The 11,797-nt window shown below is 33.3% G+C and overlaps 1 protein-coding gene across 2 annotated transcripts in view; it reads right to left on the reverse strand.

Annotated features, from left to right (window-relative positions):
- Nucleotides 1–11,797, reverse strand: part of LOC106678827 (cell adhesion molecule Dscam1) — a 68,640-nt gene that overhangs the window by 20,298 nt on the left and 36,545 nt on the right. For both annotated transcript variants that reach the window (XM_067053450.1, XM_067053449.1), the window contains exons 19-23: nt 11,600–11,753; nt 8,607–8,827; nt 8,065–8,250; nt 2,835–3,125; nt 2,614–2,746 (exon numbers count right to left, since the gene is read on the reverse strand). In XM_067053450.1, coding sequence (XP_066909551.1) covers nt 2,614–2,746; nt 2,835–3,125; nt 8,065–8,250; nt 8,607–8,827; nt 11,600–11,753 — 985 coding nt within the window. The remainder of the gene's footprint in view (nt 1–2,613; nt 2,747–2,834; nt 3,126–8,064; nt 8,251–8,606; nt 8,828–11,599; nt 11,754–11,797) is intronic.

Here is an 11,797-nt window from a genome sequence, read left to right on the forward strand (position 1 = left end):
TTAACCTTCACAATACTCATATTTTATTGATTTGATCTTCTTCTTTTTTTTTCGTCTCAGTGCCTCTCAACATGGAGGTGCCTCGACCCAAGCTTTACATTTGTCGAGAAGGACCCAGCTCTCACTTCCGTGTAGTAGGGTGGGAATAACTGTACCTAGGTAATTCTTCTGCTGCCTCTATGATTTCTTCTCTGCAAGTAATCTGCACATCTTCAGGTTCTTGTCCAATTTGCATGACTTTGTTTTTACTTGTATTTATCATCATGCCTTTTCTCTCCAGCTTCCCATTCCACTACAGCTTGCTGAAGTTTCTGGATGGAATCTTCTATGAGTATCATAATGAGTATAATATCATCGCATAGAGAAGTGTCTGCCAAAGCTGTTCAAAGTTCCATTTCCCTACTAATCTTCGTGTTGTCATTCTTTTACATATTTTCAATACCTCAACCATCAGAATAATAAAGAGAAGAGGGCTCAGACCATCTCCCTATTTGACACCACTCTTCATATCAAAGCTCCTCCTCTTCCAATCAAGACTCCTTTCCATTCAGCCTGACTTTACCCTTTATAATGATTTTATAGCTTCTATAAGTTCTATAGGGACGTTCTTTGTCTTTAATCCATTCCATATTCCGACTCTTGGGACTAAATCAAAAGCAGCTTGCAGATCTATAAAAGCTAAATATACATTTTTATCCCTATCCCAGGCCTTTTCTATGGTGATCCTTGGTAAAAATATTTGGTCCTATATCTGTCTGAATGCGGCTTGCTCTTCTTCAAAGCCCTTTTCTATTACATCTCTGATTCTCTTCTCGAGGACCACCTGGGACAAGCATATTGGTCTATAGTTGTTTCAATCACTTTGGCTTCCTTTCTTCTGCATTGGGATAATGACATTATATTCTCAGTCTTTAGGGATGCTTTTCTCATAACATATTTTCTGAAATTGACCCTGTAGAACTTTAATTATTCCATTGTCTCCCTATTTGATAAGCTCTGGGAAAATACCATCTTCGCCCGATCTTCCTGTCTTGAGTTTCTATATAGCCTACATCAATGCCTCCTCCCATATGATGCCCTCATATTCCATGTTTCTGCCTGTTCTACTTTCTATCCTCTCATTTTCTTGACCTTGAGGATCTTTAAACATCTGACCATAATCCTCTCTCCATCTGTCCAGAATAGATGTGATCTTAAAGCATCATAAGCCTATGACTATCCTTTATTACTCCACTTTTCTCTGTTGAACAGATCTACTACCTAGGACTGGATCTGGATAAACAACTAACTTGGAATTCTTATACAAGACTGAAAAGACTGATCAATCAACTGCTCATTGATTCCAACAGCACTTACTAAACAAATGGTCTAAACTGCCAATTAATTAGAAACAACATATTTACATCAATATAACAAGGCCTGTTTGAACTAACGGAGTTGAGCTTTGGAGCTCTATCAACCATCAAATTCCTTCCTTATTCAATCCAAAATCCTTAATTTGTCACAAATAAAATCATCCATAAGGATCTCAATGTTCCATATGTTACCAATTTGGCCATAACCAGGGATCAATCCTTCCATGACAAATTCCAAAACCCATTTGTTTCATCTTCAATATCTGATAATGATCTTAGGATATCTGAAAAGAAGATGGCCTCGAGACCTTCTACTCTAAAAAAGTTACTAGAGCTGAACCAATGAGTGGATTCTCAAAAAGACTATATTACACCATTGTAATGTAACTAATATCAAATTTACTAGTTGTATATCTATGTAATACAGTTGTAAATGTCAATAAATAAATAAAAAATAAACAAAATTTTATAGCAACAAGAACCAGGAAATTGAGACCAATTACTGGTTTCATCCAGCTTAAAACTTTTAATAGACTTCTACAGAACATGTTAATGAAAATTTCAAATCATTTTTAATGAGGTGTTAATAGTTAACTGTAGATTAATATGAGGAGAATATGGTCAGGGTTGGGGTCACGAAAAATACACAATTAAACAAAAAACTTATTTATTTGTGACAACGTTTCAACCTGAATTTCAGGCCTTCATCAGGGTTGCTACGCAGAGGTTCTGTCAAGAGTATTGACTTCATCTTCTCTCATAAATTGTTTTGTTTTTTGTTTTAAATGTTATTTTATAAGCTATGTGTTAACTAAGGAAAGAGTAATGTTTTTGTGAAGCCTAATATAGATCTGTAAATTAAAAAATAATTGTTATAAGTTTCAATATATGATCTGGCCTGTTCTTATTAGCTAATTGTAGAAACCATATTAATATTGATAAGTATGAGAGATAGTTGACCGTGGATGACGTACGTGAAACGTTGGCACAATTAAATAAGTTACACCAACTTATTTGTGTTTCACTTTGACCGCACCCCCAACCATCTTCTCCTCATATTAATATTGAGTTCAACAGGACTAAAAGTAGTAATAAGTAAGCATAAAGTATCTTAAATAAAAAAACAAACAAAAAAAATAAATGTTTAAGAAACATAAAATGTTGGCTGCATCTGAACTCGGTGATTATTATTGGGATTTTTTTTACAATGTTAAAATTATAAGAAATTTAAAAATCAATAAATTAAAGTAAAACTTACCTTCTTCTCAGAACAGAAACACATGTGATAATCACTATAATGCCTAATATTATGATACCAATGGGAATTAGGTGATAAAGCCCTGTCAAAATTGATTTTGGCATATCCCGATGTGATTCTAATGGTATCATCTCTGAAATTTGAAACATATAAACATAAATAAAACATAATTACCCAGAAAATAAATTATGATATAATTGAAATATCTTTATTTTCTTTACCTCCATTCAATGTTCTTGTTGCAAATTGAAACTCATGCCGAATAAAGCCAGCTTCTGTATAAGCTGTTACATGTAAATAGTACACCGTGGCTGGGAGAAGATCAGTTATTGCAATGAAACCTAAGGGAGATATCTTGTCTCCTAATAATTTCCAAAAGTCGTTTTCATTACTTTTATATGAAACAATAAAGTAAAGTATTTGGCAGCCATTAGTTGGCCAGTTATCCAGAAACAATGTAGCTGATGTTGAGTTAACAAGTAAAAATTCTTCTTTATTCGGAATCATTGGTACTACAACACATAATTAAGATTTAAGAGTAACTTTGAAATCACGTATATGAAATTAATGGATAGCATTAATCTCTACTGTGAAAAACAAACAGCAACTGAGAAGATCCAAACAATTGCATGCTTTATAACTAATAATGTTAAGAAATGAAAGACCAGAACACAACTTGACAATGTTCTGGTTTTAATACAACTGGAAGTTTGCAAACAAATTTTAGAATATGAAAGTTCTCTATGGTTCTTGAATTACTCAAACCCTATGGTGTATATACATAAAACTGATAAATATACAATATTAGATCAATCTAGAGATATGCATTCAATATAATCTGATGTTATTGGTAACTCTATTTTTATATTCTATCCCGTCTAGGTCAATCAATCATGAACATTTGCAGAAGCATGTGCAGAATATTAAACAAGTATTATAAAATATTTTTAAGGACACAAGAAAATCATACATTATCTCTCATACAAATGTCAAATTAAACCAAAAAAGAGCTATGCCTCCCATAAAATCGAATAAAACTAGAAATTATTTTAATTCTAATTAGGCATCAAAAATAAGAGAAGTATAGTTTATGACTGTTTTTTTGCCCAGAAAAACTTTTAGCCAAAAAAATACTGCGGAATTAGGCACTTTTTTTCATATTTTAGTTTGTAACTTCTGAAAATAATAACAGGCTGGTGATATTCTTGTTGTGCCAGAATTATCCCATTTTTTTCTGTGAGCTGATAACAATACATTCTTGACTTATTATTACTTATTTATTTACACTAATTGTTATTGAATATTTGTGCACAGAGTTTCTAAAAATTATAGGGGACCCTTGGTATAACAGGAGTCCAGAAAAAATGAAACAAACTGTGTAATAGAATAGAAAATAAATTTCATTCAGGGACTAGGTCCCTTCAAAACAACAGATATGTACAATTAACAGAAAATACATCTAACCAGAAACTGACATTATAAAAAATAATTTATTAGCACTTTTTTGAAAACTTGTTTTCATGTACCCATAATTGTTGAAACAGAGATGTAAGAATGCCCTCCTTCAGTTAATAGGGTGTACCCAGTGACAACAGTTACTATGTTTACCCCTTATACAACAGTACAAAAACTAGTTTAAAGACACAGGATCTAACTGGCTGGTAGAAATCCATTTCATGTTATTAACGGGGCCAGTTTTTGACATCAAGAACAAAATTTGCACTTTTTTCTCCAATTTTTCAATTATTTTTGGCACTTAATGGACTCTAACAGTTTTCAAATTAGGTAGGCACTTCAAAGACAAAAATATATACAATGGTCCTATGACATTTTATGTATCTCCTATAGGAAACGCCAGTTTAAAGTTAAGAATAAAAAGCTTAAAAAAGCTTAAAGTCCAAAAATGTGCGATGTACCTAAAAATCTATCTCTATCTAATATATAACCTTTAGGAGCTACGATAAAACATCATAGGGCCATAGTTGTATATCTTCTTGTCCTTGTTAGACCTACCAAGTTTGAAGACTGACAAAACCCATTAAGTGCCAAAAATAATGGAAAAATTGGTGATAAATGCATAAATTTTATTCTTGACGTAAAATTATTGCTTCATCAAAGGTATATTGATATGTAGGTGGAGATATGACAAGAATTGATTGGAACAAAATTGTAAATATTCAAAATCTGTGGATGTTGCAGTAAACCGTCCATTGGTAGCTGTCACTGTTTGGCCACAATAAAACTCCAAAAATAAATCTTATTGATTTAAAAGTTGGGTTGGCTATTTTGATTTTTTGAGGGAGTTAATTTTAAAAAATTTTACTTTTTGAAATTTTCCTGCCGGTTACAGGCTAAAGCAATTGTTTTTCTGATTTTCAAGTTTATACCTCAATTGGGAGATGGTGAAACTTTGTAGATGAGTAAGTAAGAGAGAAAATGAGACTCGCTGCCTGTGAGGAAGTGAACCAGTTTCACCAGAGGTTGTGTAGTATTTAGATTCAAAATGTAAGGTACTCACTAATAACACTAAATTTAATGCTCCACAGCTTTTATTCACTAGATTTTATGTTTAAAACAATCATTTCCATAGTAAAAATGTTTTGAAGTTACTATGTAGAATTTATCGACAAGCTCAGTAAAAATCATTGTTTTCACACACTTGATCTTGACTATATTCTCAGACCAAAATTATAGTGCTAGGCAACCATTCAATGCAGAGTTTCATTTTCTTTAATTAACGTTAGATTAAAATGTTCCTAGTGATGTACCCCTCAGATATTACAAGCCAAAAACTGTCAAATCCCCTAAACTTCGCATTTTTTTAGGTCCTTAAAGTTTGGCTGGACTCAAAAAGTTAAAAATTTATATAATTCTTATTTGGAATACTTGAAGTGGATTAAAATCATTTCAAACTTTATCTGATGCTATGTATTGAACCTCCCAAAATTATAAAAATCTTCAAATAGGTTTTAGCCAGAACCCCTGGCTGTTCTGGATACCTTCATCCCTGGGAAGTGATGGTTGGCAGGAGAACGATTGACACCTGTCAACACACCTAATCACAGACCTGGTAATGGATCCAAGATGGGTTAGGCATCGAGAAGGACAAATCCATTAGACCAGGTATCAGCAGCTTGACTTGTTGGCAGGCAAGTCAATTATAGTTTATTCCAACAACTTGTTGCTCTTTATGAATTATACTTCATGGGGGTAGCTAATGGAAGCCAATCAGAATGGAGTAACCAAAAGGGAGACACCCTGTAACAACCAAGTGGGAGGGAGTCAGACTTTGCTAGAGGAAGGTAGAGGAACCGGGACTGTGTAGACTAGTACTAGACTGAATGGGCTAGGTAGATCTTGGACACTTTCAGGAGGCCCTTAATGAAGAGATGATAGCCAATCACACACCACTGCATGCACCTGCACCTACCTAGATATACTTGGTATTCATATATAATGTAACAATATTTTATGGCAAACCATTTATCTGGATCATTTAATCATTTTATCATATCATGTTATTATATTATATTATTCATAGATAGTTAAATGTAAATAAATACTTCGTTCCTTAGTGTAGTTTAGTTTAGGCTCATATATCCCTATACCACTTCCTAACTTCCTAATATATATTTCAATGGTAATAATATTGTATTAAGAGGTATAATTGGTAAACTGGTAAACACGCTAGGCCTTTGGAAAAGTAATCCAATAATATTAGCTTTAAGGACTCATATAATTTAAATTAATATAAATATATTTGGGTAATTATAATAATTCATAATTATCCTGACATCCCAATTTACAAGAGGTATAGTATATAGCCCTGATTTAATCAACATCAAAAATCTAATTTTACTGGACTATCAAATCTATGAATTCAGTTTAAATTTCTAAACAGGCCTAAGCATGACCAACAACCAGCTGTTAGTAATTAAGGTCTGTAAACAGAATAAACTTTTTATTGGACAATAGTTTAATTAGTCATTTGATTTATACAAAGATATAAGTGAATACGCTCACTAAAAAATCCAGAATCACCGATAAAATAGTTTGATACTCAACCAGATTACCTTCCAATGGAAAAGTGTATCAACTATGAAACAACTTCATTGAAACAAGTTATGCTTATTTCACGAAAAACAAAATGCATTGTTGAGTAATTATGTAATTTGGGCATGGAGTGAGAAAAACTTTCCTAACACTCTACCATATGTTTATAGAATGTACCCAATATTCTCGCTTCCTCTTCTATCTTTTCTTCTGTATTATTCTCCTAACACTAAGAGAAATAATAATACTTTTCGGTAGCATTTTTGAAATATTTCGCAAGTTTTAAAAGAAAAAACATTCAATACTAACTAGCAAGTTGTTTAGGAAAACAAACGACCTATTGACAAGTTTGTCCACAAACTGCCAACAAAACTGTTTAGTTTGGCTGATGTGTAGGAATGCCACTAAAACCAGACCAAACTGTTATCTGATAAAAAACTTGTCTGCAGCAGCTCTAAACATTATGAAACTACAACAATTGTGGAACTTAATTGGTCAAACTCATTCATTATTTTTAATAACTAGTATGTATAAATAATAATAATAAACATTGGCATGACAGACCGTGGAGGTACAAGGCCTCGCTTGCTATACTTAGGAAATATATCGCATGTTTCATGATGTGGTTTTCATAGGGTGGGTTCGTCACTTCCATGCCTATTTTTGTGAGTGCCACCCATTGCCTAACGGGGGTCACAAATGCCGGGGGAGGCCGTGAGCGAGTATTCTGTAATTATATGCTTGAAAAAATCCCGGGTAGGGCCAGGGGACTTGGGCCCAACCTTTGGGTTGGCAGACAGGCAAGTTACCATGCTGCTCCCGTCACCCCACCCAATAAAGAAGAGGCCATGTCAGGTGCAACGGTTTTCATAAAAGTTTTAAAGATGGCTGGGAGGACATTAAGATGATAACTGTGCTGGGAGACCTTCAATAAGTTGAATGATAGCCCCCAGTGACTTTTTTTTGCTTCTCTGAATCAAGAAATACCTAGGAGGGAAAAAATTCAACTTGATTCCAGTGGTCCAGGTAGCTTCGAAGAGGCCTTAAAGGTCTTCAGTAGTTCCAGAAAGGTTATGAACAGTGGAAAAAACACTGGTGTTGATGACCGGTGACGGTCTTATATAAAAGATTTTTAGTTCAATAAAAATGATCAATACATTTTTTATTATGAGACCAGTCTTGAAACTTTATGAACTGACCATATATATGTCTAAAACCTGAAGTTTTTAAATATTAAAATTGAAAACCAGATTATGTATTATTAAAAGTTTAATGATAAAGAGTGCACACAATTACTACTGGTGATGGAGGTGATAAAAATTCACAACCACTAACCACACCTGCCATTATGATCACTAGATTACACAATAATCTACATATTTTTCAACACATACTTACATCCACCCCTAGTAGATGCTTTAATGAGAGAGTTAATATCACTTTCACCAACAATATTGGTTGACTGAATGCTTAGAAAGTAGACTGTCCCACACATTAAATTTTTCAGTTTGTAGGTTCTTCTGTCAGATTCTAGATACAATTGTTTCCATTCATTGTCAGAACTTTTATAGTTTAAAATATAACCTAAAATGATAATGAGTTTATTTTAAAAGTATATAAAAGTTTTATAACCATTAGTAATTAATTAATATCCATTTGTACAAAATAAAAATGTATGCCAAATTATTTCTGATTACGTTTTACAGTGTTTGTAATAATATAATATTTTTTAATTTTTATTAGATACAAACAAAATACAAACAGTGTTCTTCATGGATACTTCAGAGCAGATACAGTATTAATAAGCTGTTATTAGATTAAATTTTATAACTAATAAACTGTTGTATAATTGTAGTTTATAAAGTATTTTCAATATTTCAATAACTAATCTCATCGGTAGCTATTATAATAGCTTTAAACAATAAAATAAATATTTTTACCAGTAATATAAGGCAGATCATCCTGTTTTGCCATCCACTGAACATCAATAGAGTTTCCTGTTGTGTGAATTATAGCAACATCTGGAGGTTTTGGAAGGGATACAACCACTAATTCATATGATATACTGTCATGTCCAAAAACATTTTCGGCAATACAGCTATAATTACCAGCTGATTCCTTTGTTAATGGATGTAACAATAGGCTATTGTCAGCTAAAATCCTATAATAATTAAAAACTGTAAACAGTTATGAATATGGTGCATAAATGATGAAATATTCAGTGTACACATTTAAAATTTGTTATTATGCCTAAGTCATTTAGATCTAAAAGAGATTAGTTCCAAAGAATAAAATGTTATATGATGTTTATATTAAATACTTACATAAAGTATATTTAAAAAATGAATAAATCCTCAAAGAAAATTTAGCAAATTAAAGACTTAACCTGCATAGCTTGGAATGGAGCTATCTGCTATTAAAATATATCTTGATAACTTTATAGTATCAAATTCATTCATTTGGACTAACAGGGATTCAGACTATTATTTAGTCAGCTTCTGTATCAGAGGAAGAGCCTGTAGCATTATAAGTAAGATCTTCTTCTTCTTTCTCTTCCTCCTTAGTGGAGGTGCCTCTGTCTTGGCAAACCAACCCTCTCGATCCCGAGCCAGCATCCTCATGTCATCCCAGCTTTTCCCTCTTCTCTCTCCCACTCTGGAAATGTAGTCCTTCCATTGTATTCTGAGTCTCCCTCTTGGGCGTTTTCCTGTTGGTCTGGCCTAAAAATATTTTCTTGGGTCCCTGTCTTCTCTCATCCGACAGAGATGTCCAAACCGTCTGAGTTGTCTCTTTTCAATGGTATCCTTTATAGAGACATTTCCAACATCTTGTCCTCTCATTCCATATACGATCCCTCCTAGTTCGGCCTGCCACTCTCTGGAGTAACTCTGCTTAGGTGCTTATCTAGTGGTACCCAGCTTTCACTTCCATAAAGGAGGGTAGGCAGATATACAGCCTTGAAGATATTAACATTCTTCTCTCTCTTCCTCTTCCCTATAACTGTGTTGTATTTGTCTTTTTCATCCTATTGGATATCTCTTGGTCTACTTTTCCATTCCTGCTGATCACTGTTCCTAGGTAAGTTTGTTCGTCCACCATTTATATTGGTTCACCTTTGCAAAGTATTTCAATGTTTTCCTGTTCCCGGCTTATATGCATTATTTTGCTTTTCCTGACATTGATGATCATTCCCTTTCTTTCCAGCTCAGCTTCCCATTCAGTTACACCTTGTTGTAGGTTCTCTTTAGTATTTTCTGTAAGGACAATGTCATCCGCAAACACCATTACCTGGGCCAGTATTTTCCTCATGTTCCATTTACCAATAGTAGTGCGGGCTGTTCGCACATTTTCAGGATTTCATCCATATGAATTATGAACAGGAGGGGGCTCAAACTATCTCCTTGCTTTACTCCTTTCTCAATTGCAAAGGTATCGGACTCTCTTCCATTAATCCTTACTATTCCCTTGGCATCATGGTAGGTCGACTTTATAGCTTCTATCAATTCTTGTGGGATATTTTTTCCAGAAAGAATATTCCACAGTTCTTGTCTAGGGACCAAATCAAAGACAACCTTTAGACCTATAGATGCTAAGAAGATACTAGCATTTAATAAGTAAGATATGATTTATAATTAACAGAAATGGACAAAACATTAAAGGATCATTGAAGGATAAAGTGCAATAATAGATACAGCAGAGGATAAACTCTGTGAACTAGAGTATAAAAAAAAATTTATCTTGGCTTGATGAAGATAACAGGTTAATTATTGAAGAAAACAATAATACTTAAGGGGTAATAGTGCAGAAGTGCTTTTCAACATGAAAAGAGACAGAAGAGTAGAGAGATAAATTAATTTTTTACTGAAGCTGATATTATAATAAATATTGGACTTGAAAAATCGGGTTGGAAAAATCAACTGGTCTAGATAAAGGCTGGAATATGAGGAAACTAGAAAAAATAATTGCTTAACATGTTGAGTTCTAATGTCAAAGTACGTTCGACATTTTTTTCTGCTACCGTGAGGCTGATGTTGAAGCATGTTCAACATTTTACTTTTGTGATTTGATAGGACCTATGAAATTCCAGCTTCAAAATAGCAGCTTGTTATTTGGCACTGGCCTTGAGGTATATTATCTTCTAATATTTTGTGCACATGGTCCAAAGTACTTCTTTAGGAAGACTGATTCTTCAATCTCTGATTTATTTGAGAATGAAGAACTCTGGAAAGTATGAATGAAAATTCAGAAAGAAGATTATGTAATCATAGAAAAAAAATAACCAGAATATTTGATATATTATAACTTATGAAGACTAACTAAATAGAGATAGTACATCACTTCTAAATAGTTAAACACATACTCAGTATATTTTAAACTGGCTATAGACTAGCCATTAGCTTCTATTTGAGTGACTCAAGGATTTGTTTAGAATCTTCAAACTATTTCCTAGTTGTGAATTATTGTTTTTATTATTTATTTTTCTCTCTTTTTTCAAAAGTTTTGTTCACATATTAATTTTTATAATAGAACTTTATTCTGGGAGTGAGAAGCTCTTTGGTAATGGACTACAAACTCCAAGGACCTGAGTTCGAATCCAGCTGAGATAATCATCTGCTAATTATAATTATAATCTGTTTCACTGTAGTCGTGAATCAGCTCTGTGGGTTCAGGAGCCCTCCGGGGTCCACCTAGCCTCATAAAGTGGATACCATTAATAGGGTAAAAACTTGGTTGTGCATGATTCTGACTAAATCACCTCCGTTGGTCTAGTAACAGTACTTGCTTACAAAGTACTGCATCCCTAACCCTTCATGGGTTGTAGCGGTATAGATTTTATTTAATAGAATTTTATGATCAATATACATTTATAAAAGTGGTTGTGATAAAAATAAATTATTCATTCTAGTTTTTAAGTGTTACCAGTATACTTTACCTATAATTTTCTTTGGTATCAGCGAGAATATGCCCAAGAGAATTTTTCCATATGATCGCTGGAGCTGGTAAACCTACAGCATAACATTCAAGAATAACTCTTGAGCCTTCTCCTCCTAATCGCTGGTCAGAAAAAGATGCAATTCTTGCTGGTGCTATGAAAAAAAAAGAAAGGTATATGTATGTTTGTATGTATTTT

Source organism: Halyomorpha halys, unplaced genomic scaffold, assembly GCF_000696795.3.
Source record: "Halyomorpha halys isolate HHAL.00 unplaced genomic scaffold, Hhal_1.1 Scaffold163.1, whole genome shotgun sequence".
Classification (NCBI taxonomy): Eukaryota; Metazoa; Arthropoda; class Insecta; order Hemiptera; family Pentatomidae; genus Halyomorpha; species Halyomorpha halys.